General features: G+C 38.8%; 2 protein-coding genes across 2 annotated transcripts in view; one reads left to right on the top strand and one right to left on the bottom strand.

The window, feature by feature from the left end:
- The first annotated feature begins 260 nt into the window (after positions 1-260).
- gjb7 (gap junction protein beta 7) lies at positions 261-4,078 on the top strand. Its single transcript, XM_051654876.1, has 2 exons — positions 261-403; positions 2,696-4,078. Exon 2 carries the CDS (start codon positions 2,717-2,719, stop codon positions 3,509-3,511), a length of 795 nt encoding a protein of 264 aa, XP_051510836.1. The 5' UTR covers positions 261-403; positions 2,696-2,716; the 3' UTR covers positions 3,512-4,078.
- A 1,883-nt stretch (positions 4,079-5,961) lies between these two features.
- znf292b (zinc finger protein 292b) overlaps positions 5,962-27,575 on the bottom strand; it is a 43,670-nt gene continuing 22,056 nt past the window's right edge. Inside the window, exons 2-8 of the mRNA XM_051654658.1 lie at positions 21,919-22,073; positions 20,279-20,357; positions 17,486-17,621; positions 17,113-17,315; positions 16,238-16,374; positions 14,422-14,563; positions 5,962-14,300 (exon numbers count right to left, since the gene is read on the bottom strand). Of these exons, the coding sequence (XP_051510618.1) occupies positions 6,792-14,300; positions 14,422-14,563; positions 16,238-16,374; positions 17,113-17,315; positions 17,486-17,621; positions 20,279-20,357; positions 21,919-22,073 (8,361 nt within the window). The 3' untranslated portion in view covers positions 5,962-6,791. The remainder of the gene's footprint in view (positions 14,301-14,421; positions 14,564-16,237; positions 16,375-17,112; positions 17,316-17,485; positions 17,622-20,278; positions 20,358-21,918; positions 22,074-27,575) is intronic.

A 27,575-nucleotide genomic window follows, 5' to 3' on the forward strand; every position in this document is an offset into this window, starting at 1 on the left:
GCCATATGAAGTATTATCTGTGCCTTAGACTGTGGAGAGCCCTGCAGTGACCATGGAGACTCCTGCCTATTGCAACGACTCGAGGACACGTGTTGGAGCATCTGCCTCAACCCACAGGACCTATTTACACTAATAACACTGCAGCAGACATACCAGCTTTGCTATTTACCAAAAATAATGTACACAACAAAGCCTTGTGATTCATCAGTTATCACTTCCTTCATGGGCAGAGCATTTCTATTGACATAAGAGTTCCACCATGGTAACCAAACAGGTGGGGCACCTACGCCAGGTGTATTTGACTATCAAATAGCACATAGAAGCTGCTCTCAGCAAATTTAAAGATCCAGACTCCGAACAGCTAGAGAAGACACACAGAAAGAGGAAATAGACAAATTAAAAGGTAAATATCTTCTAATTAATCAATGCACACTAATCTGGTGTATTTCTCTTTAATAAACCTTAAAGTAACATCTGTTTTGTTTTAAAATGGTCTGATAATCTGAAAACATCTTGTCCTTTAAAAAAAAAAAAAGGATCGAGAATTAAGAGGTGTGTGTAATAAGTATGTGACTCTATGTGTCTAAAAAAAAAAAAAAAAACTTTAAACAAAACAAATGGATTATATTCAGGAGTATATTTGTTTAATATCTAAACACTCTTAAAACAAGATAAATGACCTGTTAGGCAGCACTGCTTAAGATATTTTGACTTGTTCTCAGAGAATTCTCAGATTTTACATTTCAAACATGTAGAAAAACATTGCCTATGCAACAAAATACAACAAACTTAGTCAATATATATTCAATAAAAAAACAAGCCTAAATATAGCATGTTGTGCTGCTTGTCAGGTAACTGTGTGTGATATATATACACAGACACACACAGTTGAAGTCAGAAGTTTACATGCACTTAGGCTGAAGTCATTAAAACTAATTTTTTTTTACCACATTTCATACTAGCAAACTATAGTTTTGGAAAGTCAGTTAGGACATTTACTTTGTGCATGACAAGTAATTTTTTCCAACAATTGTTTACAGACAGATTGTTTCACATTTAATTGACAATATCACAATTCCAGTAGGTCAGAAGTTTACATTAAGTTAACTGTGCCTTTAAGCAGCTTGGAAAATTCCAAAAAATGTCAAGCCTTTTAGGCAATTAGCTGCTAATTGGCTAACTGGAGGTGTACTTGTGGATGTATTTTAAGGGCTACCTTCAAACTCACTGCCTATTTGATTGACATCATGGGGAAATCAAAAGAAATCAGCCAAGACCTCTGAAACAAAAACTGTGTTCTCCATAAGTCTGGTTAATCCTTGGGAGCAATTTCCAAATGCCTGAAGATACCACATTCATCTGTACAAACATTAGTACGCAAGCATAAACACCATGGGACCACACAGCCATCATACCACTCAGGAAGAACTGAATGTAGTTTGGTGCAAAAAGTGCAAATCAATCCCAGAACAACAGCAAAGAACCTTGTGAAGATGCTGGAAGAAACAGGTAGACAAGTATCTATAGCCACAGTAAAACGAGTCCTATATCGACATAACCTGAAAGGCTGCTCAGCAAGGAAGAAGCCACTGCTCCAAAACCGCCATAAAAATCCAGACTACAGTTTGTTTGTGCACATGGGGACAATGATCTTACTTTTTGGAGAAATTTCTCTGGTCTGATGAAACAAAAATGTAATTTTTTGGCCATAATGACCATCGTTATGTTTGGAGGAAAAAAGGTGAGGCTTGCAAGCCAAAGAACACCATCCCAACCGTGAAGCATGGGGGTGGCAGCATCATGTTGTAGGGGTGCTTTGCTGCAGGAGGCACTGGTGCACTTCACAAAATAGATGGCATCATGAGGAAGGACAATTATGTGGATATATTGAAGCAACATCTCAAGACATCAGCCAGGAAGTTAAAGCTCAGTCGCAAATGGGTCTTCCAAATGGACAATGACCCCAAGCATACCTCCACAGTTGTGGCAAAATGGCTTAAGGACAACAAAGGTATTGGAGTGGCCATCACAAAGCTCTGACCTCAATCTGAAAAAGAACTGAAAAAGCATGTGCGCGCAAGGAGGCCTAAAAACCTGACTCAGTTACACCAGTTCTGTCTGGAGAATGGGCAAGAAATTCCAGCAACTTATTGTGAGAAGCTTGTGGAAGGCTACCCAAAACATTTGACCCAAGTTAAACAATTTAAAGGCAATGCTACTAAAGACTAACAAAATGTATGTAAACTTCTTACCCACTGGGAACGTGATGAAAGAAATAAAAATAATTCTCTCTACTATTATTCTGACATTTCACATTCTTAAAATAAAGTAGTGATCCTAATGGACCTAAGATGTTTTCTACAATTAAATGTCTGGACTTGTGCAAAACTCAATTTAAATGGATTTGGCTAAGGTGTATGTAAACTTCTGACTTCAACTGTGTGTGTGTGTATATATTTTTACTAAAAAAAAATCAAGTAAAAAACTCATTTAAGAACATGATTTTTGCAGTGTAACTGTATTATATACTGTATATGTTTACTGTATATTGTGAGAGTTGCTGCCACAAAGTGTAGACTACATGAAGTTAACAAGAAAATGAGAGCACATCTTGGAGTGATATGCATATTTTACATTAAATCTACTGTATGTTGATATTTTAAGACATTTAACCTGGACTTGTACTCTACAACAGCCTGATGAGATCCATTTGAACATGAACTGGGGATTTCTGGAGAACGTGTTAAGCGGAGTAAACAAGTATTCAACAGTCGTGGGCCGGGTTTGGCTCTCCATCCTTTTCGTTTTCCGGATCCTTGTGTTCGTTGCCGCTGCCGAACAGGTGTGGAAGGATGAGTTCAAAGACTTTGTGTGCAACACGCAGCAGCCGGGCTGCGAGCACGTATGCTTTGACCACTTCTTCCCGATCTCTCAAGTGCGATTATGGGCCATGCAGCTCATCATGGTGTCCACACCTTCACTGCTTGTAGCTCTGCATGTGGCCTACAGAGAGCACAGAGAGAGCAAACACAAAAGGAAGCTGTACCAGGACAAAGGCAGCATAGATGGAGGACTGCTGTTCACCTACATCATGAGTCTGATCCTCAAAACAGCCTTCGAGGTGGCCACTCTCCTCGCTTTCTATTACCTGTACAGTGGTTTCAACGTCCCTCGGTTACTGCAGTGTGATGAGAGCCCCTGCCCCAACACTGTGGACTGCTACATCTCCAAAGCCACGGAGAAAAAGATCTTTCTTTATATCATGGGATGTACGTCTATGCTGTGCATTGCACTGAACGTGGTGGAGATGGTGTATATTGTATCTAAACAGTGCTGGAAATGCTTCAGTAAGAGGTATGTTCCTGTGAATGAAAGAGGCATCTGCCACGGTCGACCTCCCTCTACGTTCACTCTCAGTTCACCCACGCCACCGTCGTTGGCCTCATCTAAGCAGGGTGGGCTTCATTCTGCTCCAGCTGGAAAGGATAGCCCCATACTTACCGCTGCATGAAATGCCGACAGATTGACTTTTTTCAACCCGCTGAGAAAAATAAACAAACCAACGAAGGATGTCATTACAATTTTTCAGAAGTTTAACCCCACACCCAAACCTAACAATGATTTTAATAGGAAAATCACTGTTGTGTAACAAGAAAGCAAAACATCAGGTTTTGGAATGAGATGAGGAAAGCATGTTACAGGTTATTGGAACTCATAAGTGAAACCAAATTTTTTCACATGAGTTTCCTTTCATAAATAGTGCTGGATAGGAGGTGAGCTAAAATTTGATGCCTGTATTCTGTTTGTTGATTGGTTGGTCTCAATGGGAATAAAAGACTTACTTTTCTTACTAGCCAAGTTGTATAATATCTTACGATTTTGCCATCTCAAACAAAGATTACAAGTTGTCTTGAGACTGTTGGATTTTTTTCTTTTTATTATTTAAAATCTGTTTATAAAAAGAAACACTTATAACTGTGTGCCCACAGTGTGTAGATGTGTTTGTATTTCCCCACAAAAAAGGAAAAATCAGATATAAATAAATTACCTTAGATAACCCATCTGAGTAGGTGTTATTTTGAAAAAAGTGAGTGCCTGGAGGAGAAAACTTTCAAAGCAATATTTACTAGTGACTTGTATTGGCCAGGCACAATTAATTAGACAATATTGGTTATATTTATATTATTGACATCAGCAGATGAAAGGTGCTTTCACTTGACTCGCATCAGCGTTGCCGAATACACTTAACTCTAGCCCAAAGTAGTCAAGTCATTTTTATTTGTATAGCGCCTTTCACAACACACATCGTTTTAAAGCAGCTTTACAGAAAATCATGCATTAACAGAAAATGAAACTATAATATCTAAACTGTCTTAGCGTCATCATTGTGTAGTTTGATGAAATACGATTGTGAATTGTGTTTAAAAATAAGTAATTACATAGTAATTGTATTTAGAAAGCCAGTATACTGTGGTTTGGGCAAATAACGAAAATTTCGTCATTACTGTCCACGTATGTATAGTCTGCGCATGCAACTGAAATTGTTTGTAATAATTAGTGGGTCCACAAAGTGGCAGCACTCACAGTTGGGCATTGCTGTCACAAAGTATTGCAATAAGACGACGTCAACACCGGTGAACAGGAGACAATGTTGGAATAACAACTGTGGATATGCACGTAAAGCACACAAATACTTGTATTTGTATAACTCCACTCTGAAAGACTATAAAGACAACAAAATTGATCTAAACTCCTGAAGAGGAATAGTCTAATATCACATAGCAGTCGTAGCGCCTATGTGTCAATAACTTGTGCATGTGCACCCATCAAATAGAGTAAGGTTTGAAAGGCCAGAGCATTCAACTCTATGTATATGCCAAAGGATACTTTAGGCTTAAGGAGTGAAGCATCAGCGTTACCTCTGGTACCATGTTGCAATTCCGTCAAGCGTTGTATCGCAGTGCTCAAAGTTCAAACATTCCAAATTTGACCCCGATGCCACTGACCTTCTGAAGCGTCAATTAATGGTTATCGGTCAATGTGCACATATGCAAAGTCTGTCTTTACAATGACAGGTACAACTTTATACCAAAGTGATTTTAACATGTTTTTGACATGAGTTGCTCCAAAGCAACAAGAAATATTTAAACATTTTAAAATGTATTTAAATATAAAAATGTATGAAGAGATATTGAATGTCTCAATTATTGCATTCATATTTACCTTTTTTTATTTTATTTATAAATATCTTTACATATTTTATGTATATTTATTGTCTCCGAGCACCCAGAGACCGCAGTTACAGAATTAATTTAAATTCACAAAGAACACCCCAAGACCATAATGTTAACAAGTCGTCTTATCATTTTCTGCAATATATCAAAGCAATTGCCAGGACATTTTTCTCTTACAAATCCAAATTGATGTTTTCAATGTTTACGGTGCTCCCCTCCCGCTTTCTTGCCTGGCAAACTCGTAAAATAGTGCCTCCATGATGCTATCTGCAATGCTTTTCATGTGTCATTCAAAGCGGTGCGTTTACACAGCCGTGTCTAGAAGGGAACCATCTGGTTGGGAAAGTCTCATGAGATTTGCATTTGCTGTTAGTAAGGTTAGGTGTAGGGTTTCTGTGAGACTCCCCAAAAAACGCTGTGAATTAATGTAACATGCGACTCACGCAAGACTCCAGCGAGACCGTTGTTTTCTAGACACAACCTGTTGACGCCCCTACACGGATCATGTGAAAGCCCCTTGGCTAATAAACAGATGCATTAGCTCATCCTTGTGCAAGTTCCAAAATCTACAGCCACTTCTATTTTCACATTCATTTAGTGTATTTTGAATAAGTACTGTTTAAAATAATGTTTCTCTCAGCAATTTTGTGTACATCTCATTTGCTGTCATCAAGTTGTAATTATATATATGTGTGTGTGTGTGTGTGTATATATATATATATATATATATATATATATATATATATATATACACACACACATACACATACATAAGCATTTTATCTGCCCATCGGCTACCCTGCACTCAAGATATCAGTTCTGCCATTGAAAAAAAAAAGATTTTTGTTGACCACTAATAACTATTGTGTTGGGGTGAAGGAAATGGAACTTGTAAAGATCATGGCTTGGGTGCTTGGTGACGGTATATTAAAGAATCAAACCAAAAAAAAAAAAGAAAAAAAAAAAAAAAGAGTAACAAAATGCAAGCTGTATTAAATTGGTTTCTATTGATTAACATACAGACTGCTGGTGGCAGTAGTTGATCAAAGAACCAGTTACAACAATTTTGACAAATTTCAGATTTACAAGGTAAACGGGACCAAAACAGTTACAAATTATACACAGCACTACATAACATCATAACTGATCATGAGTCACTTTCAGGTGGGATACAAAAAGTCCAATGGAATATTAAAAAGTATTACTATCAATACTCAAAAAGTTAACTTCAAAGGCAACAGAAATGTGCTGAACAGCTTTATAGAAGGACATACATGCTTTAGAGGTATATCATCTACTGCAACTATAAAGTGAGCTTAACATACACAGTCCTGTAACGTTATAAACATCGTACTGGGGACCTTTAAGGTAGTGGTGATTTAGTGTCTACCAAATCATAAAACATCCCTACAGCTTCTTGATCAAGCAACAACCATTCTGCATTCATGTCTCAATAGAGATAAATGTCCAGTTAAAATGTACTAGATTTGCAGCAATTTAGTTATCAACCTCATCCTGAGTTCTGACAACATGATATTGGGGAATAAGCTCAATAAATTACTCGTCTTTTTGCAGGATCACCGTGGGTCGCATTTCATGAAGCTGCTTGAGAAGAACTTCGTAGACATCAGAAAAAACTTTTTGCACCTCAAATGTGACATTGCTAAGCGTGGACAACTTTTGGGGATTTTTAAATTCAACAAGTTGCAGGACCTCTCTCGAATGCATTTTTACATCAGATCTTTTGCACACTACTGTCGCAGTCTTTAAGTGGAAAGCAGTTGTTCGTTTGCGTGAACTTCCACTCAACTGTACTTTTGCTTTTCTTTTCTGGGATGTCCTTGATTCCTGAAGAAACTGAAGAAAGGACACCTCAAATCCCATGGGCTTGAACGAATTCAATGGTGTATTTTGATCAGAGATATCCTCCTGGTTCATGGTAGTGCTAGAGGAAGTGGATTCTGAGTTTAAATCCATATAGTTGACTGTGCAGCTCCTTGCAGTCCTCACTCTTGTTGTTCTTTTATTTCCAAATGATTTGGCCCTTTTACCTTCACCCTTGCGTGGACGTCCTCTTTTCCGTTTAACCACTACCGATATCTCTGAACATGTGTCTGTTGAGGGTTTACAATCTGACAGATCTGGATCTTCTGTGCTTTCTTTCTCAGATGTGGGCTTCGAGAACTCTGATTCGCTCTGCCCGGGTTCAGCGAATTCCTCATTGTCAGATGTCTCCGAAATGGAACTTTCCTCCGATTTATCAGTGTCATCACTTCTGGAAGCAATACGTTTATATCTGGATCGGGGTATCTTTTTACAGTATATAAAATTACTTCTCTGTTCCTCCAGGTACTGTTTTGGGAGGCCATGTTGGAGATAATGTTTCATTATATTTCGTTCAGAACTGGTCACTGTTTCGCAACCTTTTATCATACAAGCATACTGCAGTTGTAATCGCTTGGTGCACATCGCAGATGCTTCTTCCTTGGTTTTCAAAATGGGCTTTCCATATTTTGTCCAGTTGTTTTTCTTTTCTCTTCTTTTTTTAAGACCTCCCTTCTGAACTAGTTTCTTGTTTGTCTCTCTATTTTCTTTCTCACTCTTTTGAACTGGTTTTTTGTTAGTTTCTCTGTTTTCTTTCTCACCCTTTTGAACCGTTTTTTTGTTAGTCTCTTCATTTTCTTTCTCACCCTTTTGAACCGTTTTCTTGTTAGTCTCTTCATTTTCTTTCTCACCCTTTTGAACCGTTTTCTTGTTAGTCTCTTTATTTTCTTTCTCACCCTTTTGAACCGTTTTCTTGTTAGTCTCTTTATTTTCTTTCTCACCCTTTTGAACTGGTTTCTTGTTAGTCTCTTTATTTTCTTTCTCACCCTTTTGAACTGGTTTCTTGTTAGTCTCTCTATTGTCTTTCTCTGTCTTTTGAACTGGTTTCTTGTTATTCTCTTGATTTTCTTTCTCTGTCTTTTGAACTGATTTCTTGCTGCTCTTTTCATTTTCAACAGGTTTCTTACTGCTCTTTTCATTTTCAACTGGTTTCTTGCTGCTCTTTTCATTTTCAACTGGTTTCTTGCTGCTCTTTTCATTTTCAACTGGTTTCTTGCTGCTCTTTTCATTTTCAACTGGTTTCTTGTTAGTCTCTCTGTTTTCTTTCTCAATGACGTCAAGATGACGCTTCTTGGGCCTACCAAGTTTAACCCCCCTCTTGCTTTCTCGTGGGTTCATGAGCATACGTTTGTAAATGTCTTGGTGTTTCTTCATGGTGTGCCGCAGTAAATTTGACCGTGTGCTGTAAGCACATTCGCATCCCTCCACCTGACATCTGAACATCCCCTCCACAGGCTCAACTTGAGAGATTGCTGTACCTGTATGCTCTTGATCAACATGGCTGATATACTTCCAGAAAGCTGTGAAAGTTTCAGAGCACTCTGGCTGGTCACACTGAAACCTGCCCAAGTTGATGCTGCACATCATTGAACCTGCTTTCTCAAGGGTTAATTTGTGTAGCTGAAGATAGTGCTGGAGCAAGTCTGGAACAGACTGGAAAATACAAGAGCAGTTTTTGACTTGACACCTGAACTCATCCACCTCCTTGACGTCACCCTCCAGCTTGTCTTCACTCTCCTCATTTCTATGCTGTTCCTCTGCTTCCTCTTCAATCTGTTCATCTTGATTGCCGTCCTCAAATTTAGGCAAAGCAGACTGATGCACAGCTTTGTAATGTAGGATCAAATTGTGTTGAATTGTGAAAGCTGCAACACAGCCCTGGTGAACACAACGATAAGGTCTGTAAGGACTAAAAGTATCATCTGTCTCTGCTTTTCTATCTTTAGTTTTTTTGGGAGACTCTCTTGGCCTTGCCACTCTGGGCTTGGCAGGTTTAGGATTTTTATCCAATGACTCATTTGCTACCTGTACTGGTGTTGATGGATTTGGGGTGAAAGGAGGCATGGGCAGAAGCTCTTTTAGTGGGAACCCATGGATCTGACTAGAAACAGAGGACTTTGTGGAAAACCATCCATTTGGCTGCTGATCCATTCTTGGAGATACTGAAGTATAGCCAGATACAATGACAGAAGACTGAACAGGTGTATGATTTTGCAAAGTTCCTGTCTGTATTCCCACTGCAAGACCTCTAACTTCAGGCATATTAGCAGATTGCTGGACAAATGCTGGAGTAATGCAATGTGATAGTTTTACTTTATCCTCTTTCATGGACACTGATACACCAGGCACATCTATCTGCTGTTGACGTACATCCGAAAACAATGCGTTTTTGACTGGACTGGGTAATTCTGGCATTGGACGAGTACTTCCTCTGTCACTCTCTAGGACCCTGTTATTGGAATGACGTTTAATTTTCATCATCTTTATTTCTTCCTTTGAAAAATTATGCACTGTTTGATAATGGGCTTTGAGGTTGGAGTTGCGAGTGAACGCCTTGGAACATTTGTGACAGCTGAAAGGGGCAACATTAAACTGATCTTTCAATTGAGTAAGCATGTCATCTGTGTAATTGTGCAGTTTGAAAAGGTGTTTAAAGATAGCATCTTTTGTCATTGCCCTGTAAGTACAACCATTTGCATCACATGCAAATGGTTTCACAAAGCTTGGTATCTCAACGGATGAATCACTGGACTCTGGCTTATTAGGTTGTCTATCGTTCCTTGCAGGATCATCTACAGTTCTGGTCTCTTCATTGATTTCTCTGTCTAGGTCAAGCTTCTCAAGAGCTTTTTGGATTTCCAACACTTCATCCAGTGTTATAATGGTCGCATTGCTCACGGTAGAAGACACAGATGATTGTGTGTGAAGTAAGCCCTCATTTGGACTGACGTTACCCAATTGCAAAACAATTTCTGTTGAAGTACCAGCAGTGTTCCCAACAGGTCCCTGCTCACTTGGAGGTGGACTCTGTATCACGTTTGAAGGATGCTGTGGATCAACAGTCACAGGACTTGCAACAGACATTTGTGAGCAGGAACTGTCAACACTCGATCCACGAGGCAAGTTGCTTTTTTTGTGAAGGTCTCCAGCCAATATCTGTTCACGCAATCTTTCTTTGACACTCTTTTCAGATACTAGATTTTGAGCAAGGCTTTCCATGGCTGCCAGAAGTCCATCATTCGATAATCCACTTGCATTGATGATGGCTGTCTTTTCCTTTATCTCTTTTATTTTATTTAAAGTCTCAGCTTGAAGAATTTGACTGACATGATCTAAGGAACAACTATACAGGGTGGATGTAGAGTGGTCTTCTGCCAACAACTGAGAGAGAAGAGGATCATTAAAAAGTGGGTTGGACATCTCAGAGTAACTTGCTTGTGGCGTTTTTTTGACATTACCAGTGTGCTGTATAACACTAGTTTCTGAAAGACGGCTTTGAGCATATGGACCTTGACAAGTGTTTGGAACAGTCTGCTGTTCTTGTCCAGAGCTCACGGACAGATTTGATGGGTTTGGCTTGAACACTCCCCCTGTCAGTTTATCATTGCTAGTGTAGGTGGAGCTATTGGCCTGGGGAAAAGTGACATTAGGGTACAGTTTTGGATCAAGAGGGCCTTTATTAGGCAGGTGCACTGAAGTTTCCAGGTCTACATATGAGGAAGGTGTTGGATGGGGCGAGTTAAGCAGATCAAGAAACGAGCTTGGGAGGTCTGCTGTAAGGTCAGCTTCATCAAATGGCTTGCAAGAAGCACGCTTTGACAAGTGTCCTCCAAGAGATTTGGAACTTGGGAATTCTCTGTAACACCTACAGCAAATAAACTTGCCATCTTTAATAATGGCAGGCCATTTTGTTCTTCTGCTTCTTTTAACCTTTTTCTTGTCCCCATCACTGGATGCATTTCCAGTGTTATTCTGAGAAGCTGGAGAACTCATGTTTGATGGGGAAGTACCACTGTTTGGAAGTGGTGGACCTACACTTGGATTTGGCTCCAACTTCACCACACACGGAGTATGGGTTATTGCAGAGAAAGAACTGTTGTTTGCTTGGTGAGGGTAAGATGATGCAGATGCATCTTTGGGAACTGAACTTTTTAAACTGCTTGTTTGTTGAGAGTAAGGAGATACAGAAGATTCTTTGGGATCTGAACTATCAGTGTATGAGGGCAACACAGACATTTGAGTAGATCCCAAATTTGGCTCTGCTACAGAGTTAACTGCTCCCATCATATTCGGACCTATGACTTGTTGGGGTGGGTTTAAGTTGGTAACTGAATGCAAACTGTCACTTGTGGAATCATTAAGTTTGCAAATACTGTCCACTTGGGCTGGTGCAGGGTGCCTGTTTGGATTATTCTGTGGTTGTAGAGTAGTATAGCTCATTCCATGCGGTGCACCTTCACTAGAAGCTATGTTTAGGTGAGTGTAATGACTGCTAGAAATGCCGTCAATATTTTGGGCACTTCCTGGAGAATTACATGTCTGTTGTTGGAGTACTGAATTGTTCCTGGGGTCCCACAAGTGGTCTACTCCCATTTGAGTTTGATTTGTGTTTCCAAGCTGAGAGAGCACAATGGGATCCAATATATTGGCCATTTCATTGGTATGGGCATGTCCTGTGGGAGCAGTTATGTGAGAGGGGACAGAGGGAAAGCTGGGGTTTGCACAACTTGTTGGGTAGGAAGAAGGCTGGCCAAGGGGATTCTGTGTTTGAACACCAGGGCCCAGTTGGTCTTGTGGATGTACAACTGATTTGAGGCTTCCGTTCATAGAAACAGATCTGAGTGTGGGTTGGACTGCCACCTTGTTCTTCTTTGCTAGCTTCCACAATGTGTAAAATTCAGGATGAACTGCCTTCATGTGCTTTGTAACACTTCTGTAAGAGCTATAGTCTCGAGTACATGATTCAAATTGACATTTGTGTCTCTCCTTCACCACTTGAACAGCGCTGTTCCCATCTACTGGTTGCACAGATTTATTATCCGATATTTGTCCATTAGTTGGCAAGGGAGTCATTTGTAATGGAAGGGTCTGGGAAATCGGTGGAAGCACCTGACCCAAAGACACAAGTGGTGTTGCACTGTGGGAAGCCTGTGTTGAAGGCGTCATGGTGTTACTACACAGGCTTGGATATTGTGTTTGACTCTGCCCTAAAGGATTAGGATTGTATTGCCCAAATAAGTCATTGTTATTGTTGAATGATGGAGTTTTACCTGAATCAGCGGTCTCTAGCTGACCATGCAAAACATCTGTTGTTGGGACAGGCAGAAAGTCCTCCAATACGCTCTGGTATGAAGATGTAGAGGGCATGGGATCTGAATCATTCATCAAGGCGTCTAGTAGAGATTCCTCTGGTCTAAGTTGATTTAAGTGAGACAGGTGAGGGCCCATGGCTGACTGAATCAGATGGTCATTTGTTTGAGGGATGTGCTGATGGATGGGACTTTGAGCTTGTTGATCAGGTTTACATGTTCCGGGATGCACACAACCTTGAGCAGACATTGCAAAAGCGCTATTTAGCATATTTTCAACAGAATGCTTTACTATCACCATCCCACGATCCATTTGAGACCCTGTGCTGTTGGTATTCATCTGGGTGACTGAGAGAGGGCCAGGCTGAACAGAACCCTGATGCACTTGATTGGTGTGATCTGGTTGAAGATCTGTTTGTTGAATACTTTGGCCGTCAGTGCTCTGACCTTCCACTTTTGCAACATGACCCTCTGCATGGAGATCTAACTCAGAATAAGAATGAAACACTTTACCACAGTCTGGTGCTTTGCAGGTAAATGTTTGGTAATGCTGTGCCTCATGGTCATACAGTTTATAGGCTTCATGAAAAATCTTACCACAACCAGGAAACATACACTTAGCCTTGAAGACTGGGTGGTCTTTCTTATGTACAATAAGTTCAGCATTGGAGTCAAAACTGGCTTTGCAGTTAAGCTGTATGCAAATATAAGGTTTGATGCCACAGTGTACCTGAAGGTGATCATTTAGGTGATCAACGCTGACAAACTGGCGACGACAATACTGGCACACTACTTTTGTGCTCTGCATTTCAAGGAAGCGTTTTGCTTCTTCGTTGTCCCCATGATCCTTCACATGGGCAATAAGATTACGGAAATATTTAAATCCTTTTCTGCAGCCATGAACTGGGCAAATATTCCCTTCATTACCATCGTTGACGTCAAGACACTCAGAGTCATTGGCATTTCCATTAAAAATGGAGCCCCTATTGCAGTTATTTTTTGTCTTGGTCTTACGCACTTGATTTTCACCGCTTTTAGCTTTCAGGGCAGCTATGACAGGAGCAGCAGTTTTTGGGTTGGCTAATTTCTTAGTTGTCTTCATTGCAGCGAGACGTTCTTTGCAAGACAGCTTCACATGTGATGCAACGTGTGGATCAAGAGTCTCTCTTGCATCAAAGGTCTCCACACATATTGGACACGTATAGTATCCATCTTTGAGGTGAGTCTGTGCATGACGCACTATCCGGTGACCAAGAAACTCTTTATCACATAAAACACAGTATTGCATGTAAGCCTGCCAATTTCTAAACCTAGCTGAAACGAACCCTTTTTCTCTCAACTTCTTTACCTCTCTGTTTTTCTGCTTCTGGTCTGCTATTTCATTTAGTTCATTAGTTGCATCCAGAAACCGTTGTGTGACATCCTTAAACTCCTCACAAAATAAGCCTTCCTCTGATCCCTCAGGGTCACCATCATTCAGTTCATCAATGGAACACACAATTGAAGCTTCCTCCCCCATAAGACCCAAACAGTGGCGCTTTAATGTCTTCCAGTCCCAGAACTCAGGATCAAAAGGCCACTGGGTTTTGAGGACTAAAAGCAGCTCACAGCGCAGGGAGTTCGGTACAGGTAGATCTTCCTCTTCTAGCTTCTGGTCCGGTTCATTGTAAAGAGTTTCCACCGCATAATACGAGTCTACCGTTGGTTCCAGAAGAAACTCTGTCAGCTGGCAAGCTCTTTTGACCTCCAAGTCAGTGGGTAAGAGGCAAGAGATGGTTTTGCAGACAGTGGCCTTAGTGCTTCCTTCACACGATTCCATTCTGAGAGCTCGGATACATAGGTCAATGCAAGCAGAAAGTCCAACTTTATCCATCTATAGATTGGGAAAAAGAATATTCGGTATTTACAAGACATTTCGTGATAGATATTTTGAAAATTAATTTTAAGCCAGAAAAGGACATAAGAGATATAAAAACAACTGTAGGAAGGCTCACCTCTGACTGGACGACTTTAACGAAAAAGAGTAGGTGGAACACGGTTTTAGACAGAAGCGACATCTGACGGCATCTGTCCAAAAATCCTTGCTCTGAAGATTCTAATCGCTTGAGCAGTTTACCCCAGAACAGAGTCAGTTCCCTGCCAAAGGACACAAGAAATCTCATTAGGGCTGAAACGATTAGTCGACGTTATCGACAATAAAAAAACCTGTTGACAACATTTTCATTGTCGAATAGTCGTTTGATCTCATTTAACGTAACATGAGATCACATTAAACTCTGATGACGTATGAGAGCAGCACTGCAGTTTGCACCTGACTGAGGGGGAGGGGAAGAATTACACAGCTCACAGTCCAGATGCACTCTTAACTTTCACAGTTTCAGGTGATGTAGATTGCAAAGTATGAGGGAATTATAATGCAAAAATACAAAATAAGTAAATACAGAAGCACTCTCGTTGTGGAGTAAGTGGAGCTGGAGCAAAACTTGCGTGTTGAGCATCTTTAAAGGAAACATCCCGGCATGACATCTTAAATGCAGTTATATTTAATGCGTTATAGCTTTATTAAAGTTCAAATAATACGGAATCAGATCATGTAAATAACTACAAACTCCGAAACTGGCATTTCTCTTTGAGGTCAGTGCCTCTTCTATGAGTTGCGCAAAGTGTCCTGATCTAAGGGGAAGTGATTGAAACTGCACCCAGCTGAGGCACACTCTCAGGGGATGCTCATTCCTCGAGCGCGCACACTTGCTGCAGCTAGATTATAACGTGATGGCTCATGACTTATTGAATCATAATACATGTCTGTGCATTTCTTATTGAAGAAAATTGGCAATTCACAGCTTTATTAATAAGAGAGGGTTTGTTTTTTTGTGAGTTAAAGATGGACTGAATTGAATAGAAAGGTGTGAGAGGTAGTCTTTGCCACATTATACACAGAATATGTTTTTGATTTTTGTTTTGTTTTCCAATACAAATATCTAAAACTCCTTTAAAACAAAGTACATTTTCTTTAGCAGCTATACTGCAGAAGAAAAAATTGTTATCTGAGAAGGTTGAATATATCAAAAATACAAATAATTTAAAATATCTAAAAATCCTTTAAAAAAAAAATAAAATAAAAATAAAAAATAAAAAAGATGCATTCACCTGAGCAGCAGCAGCATATAAGATATTTAGACTTGCTTTTAGAGAATAGATCTTGAATACAAGTATATTTTGTCTTTACTGCACTCGCAGAAGTGTAACCAAGTGAAAATACACTTATATACAAAATACACTTGTATTTAAGATACATTCTCTTAAAGCAAGTCTAAATATCTTATGTTGCTTCTCAAGAAAATATATCTTGTTTTAAGGATTCTAAGAAAATTTTAAATGGAAAACAAGACAAAAACACTTGATAACAGTAGGATTTTTTTGCAGTGAATTTCTTACTGAATTAAACTTAATTCAGTGAATGTCATTTAGAGGTATTTTTAAAAGATGATTTTGTCATCTTTATTGTTAGCAAGCATGTTTAATGCAACCTTTTAAGTCGGTACACAAGCTGAATAATCAGATAAGAGCTAATGATTAATCGGTACAATAATCACAGAATAGTCGAATAATTGTTCTAAATAATCATTAAATTAATTGATTATCACAATAATCGTTAGTTGCAGCCCTAAATCTCATTCAAATGACTTAGAAAAGAAAGATGACATTTTATTGTCTCTCCCATGAGGTCCTTCAAAGTTTTTACAAAGAGCTACCAATTTTGAGATTTGTATCTTACTTAAGGTAAAACTTTTAACGTCTGTGACTTACCAAGCACAGTAAGAATCCTCCTGCAGAATCTGACGGGTCAAAAAACCAGAGCACAACGTAAAGGCTGCTTTCTCATCACCGTCAGCCTCAAGGTTACAAATCATCTCTAAAGCATCTTGACAGTCCACTCTTGAAAGCTGAAAAGTATGAAAAAATGTTAATCAATGTAAAACAAGTTGTGGGATATCTTTTGAAATATGAAAATCTACCGACAAGGACTTTGTGATAATCATCAAATTAAAATTCACACTTTTTTAGTTGAATGTTTTATAGGAGGTCTGAATTGGCTGAGCCATTGTTTATGGAACTTTAATATTTTTATAACTACAAGACAAAATATTGAATATGAACTAAATACTGAGTGAGGAGATGAAAATCTGGGATTTAAAAAACAAAAATTAACCTGGAAATAAAGTTTTAAGATTTGTATATATTTAAAACAAAGAAAGGCCATGACATAAAATTATTCTGCAATATTTCTAAGACAATTATCAAAGCAAACATGCAACATTGGCCATGTTAACTCCTTTGTACACAAGGTTAGGTTTGCTTGCTTAAATTGAAACACACATGCTTTATGGAACATTCTCAATTATGTTGGATAAAATCATTGTCAGGTTTTGCATAAACTTGTAGAGTCCATGCCAGCTCGAGTGCATGCTGTCATTCAAGCAACAGGAGTATATGCAAAATACCAAGACATTCTGAACGTTTTTTTGAACGTTTGAATGTTTCATTAATTGTGATACTGTTTCGTTATTGTGATCTAATTTGTAATGAAACACAAAAAACAAAATAGAAGTAATTTAACATGTGGACTCAGACTTCTGAACAGCACAATAGATATTCTCAAACAGTTCACTGTCTTTACTTACCTCTTCCATTACAAGTTCCTGTGGAGCAACAGTGCACAAACACACCAGGTACATCTGCTTAAAGTGTCCCTGGTCTTCAAACTCAGAGAATTCAGCACAGGCCTTGGCAAGTAAAGCAGCCTGCTCAATACAACTCTCTTTGATCAGGTGTTTCACTCGCATCTTCAGTAGTGCTGGTCCTTCCAGAATGAGAAACTCATGAACTACACAGAGAAAACAACATTATTAGATAATTAGAGTAACATGGCTGACACAAGAGTTGGGGAAGCTCTTTAGAAACTGTATCTTAGCTTAAAGCTCCTCTTTATTGAAAAAGTAGTTAGCTCACTAAATGCTACTAATAAGAAGTTAAACAAACGAAAAAAGACTGCACCTTTCTCTTGGGGTGGCGTGTCATTCTTGAGGATGCACTGCAATGTTGAATTAGTCCACACGCCTTGCTCTTGTGCAATGGTGTTGAGTATTACCAGTTGGGAGATCCCCTTCTCCTGAACCAGAGAATGAGCAATCTACACAGACAGGACAGTCCACAAAATATACATTATTTACAGTACTGGAAACCAGTGAAAAATAAGTAGTGTAAAGAAGCCTATGATCTATGGCAGCGGTTCTCAACCTTTTTTGTCTCCGAGGCATCCCTATTGCCCAAGACACTATTCAGAGCCCCAGAAACTTGGACTGTCAAAAGAATAAAATTCTTAAGAGAATCATTTTGAGATTCCACACGTTTCAGGAACTGTCAGTTTATATGTTGTAGGCCTGCATCATGGCATACAACGTTATAACATTAAACAACCTATTACATTAAAAGTTATTATATTTTGGGGGCCTGGGTAGCTCAGCGAGTATTGACGCTGACTACCACCCCTGGAGTCGCTAGTTCGAATCCAGGGTGTGCTGAGTGACTCCAGCCAGGTCTCTTAAGGAACCAAATTGGCCCGGTTGCTAGGGAGGGTAGAATTGGGTAGAAAAACGGGATAAAAATATATATATATAAAAGTTATTATATTTTAATAATTAATTTTAAATAATTTTGTCAACTTGAGGTCCCCCTGAAAGTTTGCTGAGGCCCCCTTTTGTGTACCAGCCCCCTGGTTTAGAACCACTGATCAATGGCACCTTCTGACAAAACAAACAGCATCTGGTAGTTGACAAGTAATATGCCAACTGACTTTTTCAATCAACATCAAGCTTTTTGGTAAAAATATATTTGAATGTGAAAGGGAAAGTATCTTAGGTCCTGCATCACCAAATGGATTTTTAAAATTAAAATGTTTCCATGCAGTCTCTCAATTAATAATATCAGGTCAACAATTAAAGTATCCTAACAAAAATAAGCTACATGCATATTAACTATAAAAGAGTGATCTTTTATAACAGTATTAGGTGAAGTATAGGGCATTTCAACTACAGTGCATCCGGAAAGTATTCACAGCGCTTCACTTTTTCCACATTTTGTTATGTTACAGCCTTATTCCAAAATGGATTAAATTCATTATTTTCCTCAATTCTACAAACAATACCCCATGATGACAACGTGAAAGAAGTTTGTTTGAAATCTTTGCAAATTTATAAAAATAAAAAAAACGAAAAAAAAAAAAAAAAGAAACATCACATGTACATAAGTATTCACAGCCTTTGCCATGACACTCAAAATTGAGCTCAGGTGCATCCTGTTTCCACTGATCATCCTTGAGATGTTTCTACAACTTGATTGGAGTCCACCTGTGGTAAATTCAGTTGATTGGACATGATTTGGAAAGGCACACACCTGTCTATATAAGGTCCCACAGTTAACAGTGCATGTCAGAGCACAAACCAAGCCATGAAGTCCAAGGAATTGTCTGTAGACCTCCGAGACAGGACTGTATCGAGGCACAGATCTGGGGAAGGGTACAGAAAAATGTCTGCAGCATTGAAGGTCCCAATGAGCACAGTGGCCTCCATCATCCGTAAATGGAAGAAGTTTGGAACCACCAGGACTCTTCAGAGCTGGCCGCCCGGCCAAACTGAGCAATCGGGGGAGAAGGGCCTTAGTCAGGGAGGTGACCAAGAACCCGATGGTCACTCTGACAGAGCTCCAGCATTTCTCTGTGGAGAGAGGAGAACCTTCCAGAAGAACAACCATCTCTGCAGCACTCCACCAATCAGGCCTGTATGGTAGAGTGGCCAGACGGAAGCCACTCCTCAGTAAAAGGCACATGACAGCCCGCCTGGAGTTTGCCAAAAGGCACCTGAAGGACTCTCAGACCATGAGAAACAAAGATTGAACTCTTTGGCCTGAATGGCAAGCGTCATGTCTGGAGGAAACCAGACGATGTAGAGCTCATCACCTGGCCAATACCATCCCTACAGTGAAGCATGGTGGTGGCAGCATCATGCTGTGGGGATGTTTTTCAGCAGCAGGAACTGGGAGACTAGTCAGGATTGAGGGAAAGATGAATGCAGCAATGTACAGAGACATCCTTGATGAAAACCTGCTCCAGAGCGCTCTGGTCCTCAGACTGGGGCAAAGGTTCATCTTCCAACAGGACAACGACCCTAAGCACACAGCCAAGATAAAAAAGGAGTGGCTCCGGGACAACTCTGTGAATGGCTGGGCCACTCAAGGACAGAGCCCAGACTTGAACCCGATTGAACATCTCTGGAGAGATCTGAAAATGGCTGTGCACCGACGCTCCCCATCCAATCTGATGGAGCTTGAGAGGTCCTGCAAAGAAGAATGGGAGAAACTGCCCAAAAATAGGTGTGCCAAGCTTGTAGCATCATACTCAAAAAGACTTGAGGCTGTAATTGGTGCCAAAGGTGCTTCAAAGTATTGAGCAAAGGCTGTGAATACTTATGTACATGTGATTTTTTTCGTTTTTCATTTTTAATAAATTTGCAAAGATTTCAAACAAACTTTTTTCACGTTGTCATTATGGGGTATTGTTTGTAGAATTTTGAGGAAAATAATGAATTTAATCCATTTTGGAATAAGGCTGTAACATAACAAAATGTGGAAAAAGTGAAGCGCTGTGAATACTTTCCGGATGCACTGTATGTGCACTAAATATTTCAACTACACACATTTGTAGTTGACTGTCAAGTTGTTTACTTAGACCACATTTGATCACGATGAAGCTGACAAATACAATTAATGAGAACTTCAGCCTGTTAAATTTACCTGCACAGATGACTTAAACCTGTCCCACAATGCATCTGGGACATTCTGGGGCAGAGAAATCAGCAACTCTGCACAGCTCCTATAGAAGAAAGGTAACCGATACTAATATCACAGGGCATAAAAAAAAAATAATTAAAAGACTTAACAGAAAGAAATGTGATCAGCCCTATTTGGACAATAAATGTTTCTCAGTGTGACGTCTGTAAAGGAAAGTTTGCACTGCGACTCTGATCAAATTCATGCATTTGGATGACAAGTAATTCACGGGGGACGAGAGAATTATGACATCCTACAAATTGGGGAACTTGCTTCTCACGTGGTCAGACACATGTAATATTTGAATTAGGGGTTGCTCTGTCTAGTCAACTAGTTCTGCCACTACCTGATGCGTAAGGTCCATACCACAACTAGTGATCATTCAGTCATGAATGATTCCTCAGTCCACAAATTGCATCCTCTGTATTTGCGTGCAAATATATTCTTAAATATAGGCTGTGCAAATGTATTTGGAATTGCACTGAAGTGTAAATAGTGTGAACACAGAGTGCTTTGTCTTCAAAAAGGGAACATGTATGAGGGAACTGCACTGCAAAGCCAACATCTACAGTGTCTTTTTTGACCAATTGACCAAATAAAAACATGAAAATGCAGAAAACTGATTGGTTTATTTAAAATGATCAAAACAATTTGTTAAAACTTTTTGAACTCAAATGCACAATCCAGAAATAAGAATAGCCAAAAATGTACAAGGGTTGGCACTCCTTAAAACATGTAATATTTCATTTTTATTCTTTTTTGTTTTAACAATGAGGACAAAATGGTTACAGACGTGACAGTTGTAAAAGTTGCACTTACCAATACATGAGGGAAACCATCCAAAACGCTTTGACTTTGAGACATCGCTATAACATACATTAATGCTGGATGATTGATGAAGATTAAAATTGCAATATGGTCTTGCATGACTACTAAACCTTGATCTGAAAATCTGCATTTGTGCGTTTGCATTCAGCACTGTGAGCAAGTGGCACCCTCTACCGGTCTGGATGGCAATATTAAATATCCTTTACATGATAGAATTTAAAAGGGGGTTTTTCTTATTTGGTTAAAACTTTATTTTTCTATGATGTGGTTGACATTTCAGTGCAATTGCCCAACATGTGTCATTATGTTTTATCATATACATTAGAAACATGTAAAATGTGAGTTCTGTTGTTTTAAAATGCAAAAACAGAAGTGCAAAGATGTTTTAGAAGCAAAAATCTTTTTTTTTACTTATCAATTATCAAGCAATGATATTTAGTTACTTTTTAGTCTTTATATCTATTTATCTTCTATATATCTGTCATTAGAATCTGTTGAACACAAGTTTTGGTCTGTCATGTGTTCAACAGATTCAATCCATGTTCAATGGAAATTATAGTTAGAACAATAAAAAAGCTTTTGTACGTCTTTTTACATTTTTTTAAGCATAATTCCTGAGCAAAAAAGTGATCTGATGACAAAATATCAGTATTTAGTTTTTGGTTAAAATCGTTATCACTACTATCCCTACTGACAACCCCTTATACATGCTGCAGTTACCTCACATCCCCATGTAAAACAATTAACATCCGAATAAGGCTTCAGTGTATACTTACAGTGAGAGCCTTTCAAGCACAACTGGCACCTTTTCACACTGGGCAGAAAGGTACGGGCACGCCTGTGAAAAGCTCAGCAGGGCGATGATATAAACCTCCAGTACTGATAACGGCCCCTCCTCAATACTCCACAGATTGACATACTCCACCAAAGTCTGAAATCACAACAAACACACATGTGAATCCTTAACATCATTAAAGGGCTAAATGATTTTGTTCAATATTTACTCAACAGACAGTTCTGCTGTGTTACTGTGACAGATGGCAACACCACAGACATCTGCATACAAAAAATAACACTTTCTTCAAAAAGACAACACAGACATCATAACTCATTTGCTAGATAATGAGTAACGCCACAAACAACAAATGTGGCATATGTTTTTGAAGCTTCTTAGATTTAAGAAATTATGTGAGCACGCACACAGAGATCAAGAGAGAGTGAAGCTGCATAGGTTGGTTTACCATGTCAAGATGGTTTAAGCAGAGTTTCTTGCTAGTTTTTTTTTTTTTTTTTTAAATGTCAGACAGTATTTTGAATTATGATGGATGTCTTAAAAACATGACGTTTGCATGCAAGATTCTGAGAAAACCAGATGCAACGCAATGGTCAAAAATCTCCGACTGGTGCAGGCTTTCATAGAAAAACAATAAAGACCAGCACATACTGATGCAGAAATGCATCTTCAATAAAATTGTCAGGTAGTTCATGTGCACATCATTGAAAATAAATTGATATTAAATATTACTGCATTATATGACGCTTAACAGATCATATAGTTATGAATGTCATGAAAATATGATTTAATATATTTGAGTGTTGATGAACTACTCATCTGTTAACAATTACCAATATAATATTTTTGTAACTGTCAAATGGAATAGTGTCATCAATATACAGTATACTTAGTTTATTAGATGCTCATAAAGGTGACCAGCCAAGACAGATGTTGTTTGGTGCTGCTTGTAAGGTTAAGTAGAAAAAAAAAAAAAAAACTTGGAAAAAGGTTTAAAACTGTGTCTTTTGTTTCTGAATTCCATAGTGAATCTTTAACAGTTACATGCCAGAGTCTTTAAAAAAACTGATCTCTGACTGTGCCCCTAACAAAAAGGTTAGTGTAGACCCTGTACACCAGGGGTGTCAAACTCAGTTCCTGGAGGGCCACAGCCCTGCAGAGTTTAGTTCCAGCCCTGCTCCAAAATGCCTCCTTGTAATCTTCAAGCACTCCTGAAGACCTTGATTAGCTGCTTCAGGTGTGTTTAATTAGGGTTGGAGCTAAATTCTGCTGGACTGTGGCCCTTTGACACCCCTGCTGTACACTCTTCTATATCTCATTACAAACTGATTTGACATTTCAAGACAACAAAGGCTAAAATATACATCACTTTAGTACATTATTACAACCATGCTTGTCAGAGTTTCTATGTATAGAAACAACAATGGCACACTGAGTGAAACTGATACAATTTCTGCATACCTAAAAATGCATCCTAATAGCACAAATCAAATTAAAATAGTGCAATCACAGTGCACATGCTCAGAGTCATGTTCCTAACATTCAGCAGTAAAAGTCTGTCAACACAAGGGTCATTCTGAGTTTAAAGCACAGCTTCCTCCTGTGGCCATCTGACAACTAACCCTGCGTGACCTCAGATGAACTTCTAGTGAAAAATACAGCACACTAGATCAACGTTTCTCAAACTGGGGTCCTTTTCAAATAGCCAGGGGGCCGTGGGAAATTCCTGAATTGTGAACACTGTGTTGCAATGTTGTAAGCAAATGGGCCATAAAAAGCAATAAAAAAAACAAACTTTGATATAAAGCGATTGACTACTATAAAAATACGACATAAGATGTTTTGAACAATGTAATCAAACAGCCTATAGACTATGTGTTGTAGATTCTGGACCGCAATTTTATGTGTGGGGAAATCCGCCTATTTCCATGATGACAGCAACTTCTCTTATTGGTGAATGAATATCGCTTTACACGCATTATTTACAGAAGTTTCTGTGGATGACATTGGACAATATCCATCTGCCATTGAGAGACAGAGCTGTTGCTCCATCCAGTAAAAAGAAAGGGTTTAACAACATGTATTTTAAGTTATCGACCACAATGAGGGTGAATATTCTCAAGACATAGACCAGCACTGGGTTATTATTCTCCCTTCCTTTTATTTGCAGAAAAGCAAAAAGTGACAGTTAAGAATGACGTAATTTTAACCATTAAATAATGATAAAATTGTGTTATTGTATTATTACTGTTGTTTAATTATCAACAATAATATGATATTATGGTAACAAGCAAAAACAAATTAATCAATCCTCAACTGTTTATTTCTCTTCATAAGAATATGGTGCTTTACTCATGTTTAAATTCATGCTTTGACTATAGGGGGAAATGATAATAATTTATGCAAAAAATCAGTAGATGACTTTTTAAGCTTTGTAGTGTAACTTTGTAAAGTTAAAAGGACAGCAGTGCCTTGAACTCACGGAGATCATTTTTATACTTCTAGTAATATAATATAATATTTGTTGTGATGGTGGTCCGCAAAGTATTTGGAGTTATGAAAGGGGTACTTGGTTCAAAAAGGTTTGAGAAACCCTGCACTAGATAATCAGCCTGTAATCTGATGGTGAGACATCTTTCATGCAGGGATTAGTTACTACAAGATGCTATATAGTGTATATATTAATGCATAAAATCAGTACAATCTTTTAATTGTTGGTATGTTGCATCATGTCCTGCTGCATGAGCGTTGCATTTAAGACAGCAGTAGGTAAAAATAGTTCAACTATGTTTTGTGCTATTCAGTAGCTCACTATTTAACAGCCTTATTAATTGCAGAAAAGCATCCTGTGTGTACACTCTTTAATCCAATACATGGTGTTAAACATACAGTGCACACTAGACTGAAAAATCACAGAAATCAAGTTAATACAATTCATATGTTTTCATGATTGATCACTGCTGTGATTACCAGGTACTCATGCCAATCTTTACAAAACAGTGAGATCTTGAGTGCTTCATAGCATTCTTTAAAAGGGTCAAACAATCTAAAAAATATTTTTCATTAAACCATTATATTAAGCTAATTAACCTTCTGCTAGAACATATAGTCCCTGACATGTTAACAACAGTTAAAGGTTAGCTTTAACTAGTGATGCAGCATTATTTCAAACAACATCTACAGATACCAATAGTTTGGTGGTCGTTCTGACCTTGTTTCAACTTATTGATAATTACACAACTATGAAATAAACTTTTATCTTTATCTATTATTATCTCACTTTGGCCAATATTGATGATCAGCCGACATAACGGTGCAAACAGTCAACAGTGGTTAGTGCATGCGTGTGAATGGAAGTGCATGAAACGCAAAGTCTACACTGTGACCGCAGCTTCAGTTGACAGCTCAGCAAACCATCTTTTATCTGCATCTAGAGAACCTTTGGCAATAGCATGTTAACCTTCCAGATGCTCTTCATAGACAATCACTTCAAATGTTATCAGCATAAGTTGGTAAGAAAATGTTGGTTAATGTTAAACCATCTGCAGGTCAACTACATTTATCTAAAGTTCACCTTTTTGAATTTGACACCATACTAAAAACTCGTCAAAAATATTTGACAACAGGAATTACCCTGCTATGCTTTAATGCTGCTACTACAAAGAGCACATCCTAAAACACACATCACTGTCTCTCCCTTTTCTCTCTCTCTCACACAGGATCATGACCATGCAAACAACTGTGAATCTCAACATGAGAGTTATTACGGTGAATCTTTCCCCGAGTGCTTTTACTTCCAAAAATAGAACATCAAACTTGCCTGTTCTAACATGAAAGTTGTAACACTTTGATGATGCCATTTAAAAATGCAGTGAGGGTGTAAATTTTAGTTTGAACTGACTCAAGGCTAGGGTATACTTAATTTTTCCATGCACAGTTGGGCGCTCAGCCTTTCAAAAGTACAGCCTACACACGATGTGTCATGAACATTGGATTAGGACATGCCTTGGTCCCTTCCAACCTCTGTATACAGCCTCCAGAGGTAGCATTTTCCTGGTTTCAGATGCAGCCCGTGCCTCAATCAGCTCCCTAGCTCCCTATGTCATGAATCAGTATATCATGAACACGAATTCGGGCACTGGCAAGGGTGTTCATCCACTGAACTTTGGGCCACTTATGACTCAATCACCTGCAACAAGTTTCCTAGGTCGCGTTTTTAAATGCAGCTGGTATTAATCAGCAACACTGCATTATAAATGACACTACCGTGTGTTTTCGTTGTATATTTTAATATGTACAACACATAGCTCCAATACCATCATTAAGTTTGCTGATGACACGACGGTGGTAGGTCTGATCACTGACAATGATGAAACAGCCTACAGAGAGGAGGTGCACACTCTGACACACTGGTGTCAGGAGCACAACCTCTCCCTCAACGTCAGTAAGACAAAGGAGCTTGTGGTGGACTTCAGAAGAAAAGACAGAGAACACAGTCCCATCACCATCAATGGAGCACCAGTGGAGAGAGTCAGCAGCTTCAAGTTCCTGGGTGTCCACATCACTGAGGAACTCACATGGTCCATCCACACTGAAGTCGTTGTGAAGAAGGTTCATCAGCACCTCTTCTTCCTGAGATGGCTGAGGAAGTTTGGAATGAACCGCCACATCCTCACACGGTTCTACACCTGCACTGTGGAGAGCATCCTGACTGGCTGTATCTCCGCCTGGTACGGCAATAGCACCGCCCACAACCGCAAAGCACTACAAAGGGTGGTGCGAACTGCCAGACACATCATCGGAGGTGAGCTTCCCTCCCTCCAGGAAATATATACAAGGCAGTGTGTGAAAAAAGCTCGGAGGATCATCAGAGACTCCAGCCACCCGAGCCATGGGCTGTTCTCACTGCTACCATCAGGTAGGTGGTATAGCAGCATCAGGACCTGCACCAGCCGACTCCATGATAGCTTCTTCCCCCAAGCAATCAGACTTCTGAACTCTTGATCTCCCACGATCAAAATACATCAGCACTGCACTTTATTACCCTTACTCTTATATCTCACACCGGACTGTCATAAATTATATTATTATTATATTATATTCTCTCTTAACAACTGACTATCAACCGACAGCCTGAATGTCAATACAGTACAATACTGTACATTCTATATATATATATATATATACTTTTTTATTTTTATTGAATAAAGTGTATCTATATTGTGTGTATTGTATACTGTACAGTGTATGTTATTATTTGTATATTGTTGAGTGTAATTATGTGTATAACAGATGTTTAAATTGTGTTGTGTTAATTTGATGTTATTGTAAATTGGTATATGTCTCATCACTGTCACGACTGCTATGTTGATTGGAACTGCACCCGAGAATTTCACACACCATTGCACTTGTGTATATGGCTGTGTGACAATAAAGTGATTTGATTTGATATGTACAGCTTTATTATTAAAGATGAATGAAAAAAATAAACATACAAAGTGTATTTTTAACAACTCTAACATTTAAAAGATTGTTTTTCTTTTATAAACACTATGAATGAAAGATACAGTTGAAGTCAGAAGTTTACATATTAGCCAAATATATTTAAACTCAGTTTTTCACAATTCCTGACATTTAATC

This window comes from Myxocyprinus asiaticus, chromosome 25 (genome assembly GCF_019703515.2).
Source record: "Myxocyprinus asiaticus isolate MX2 ecotype Aquarium Trade chromosome 25, UBuf_Myxa_2, whole genome shotgun sequence".
NCBI lineage: Eukaryota > Metazoa > Chordata > Actinopteri > Cypriniformes > Catostomidae > Myxocyprinus > Myxocyprinus asiaticus.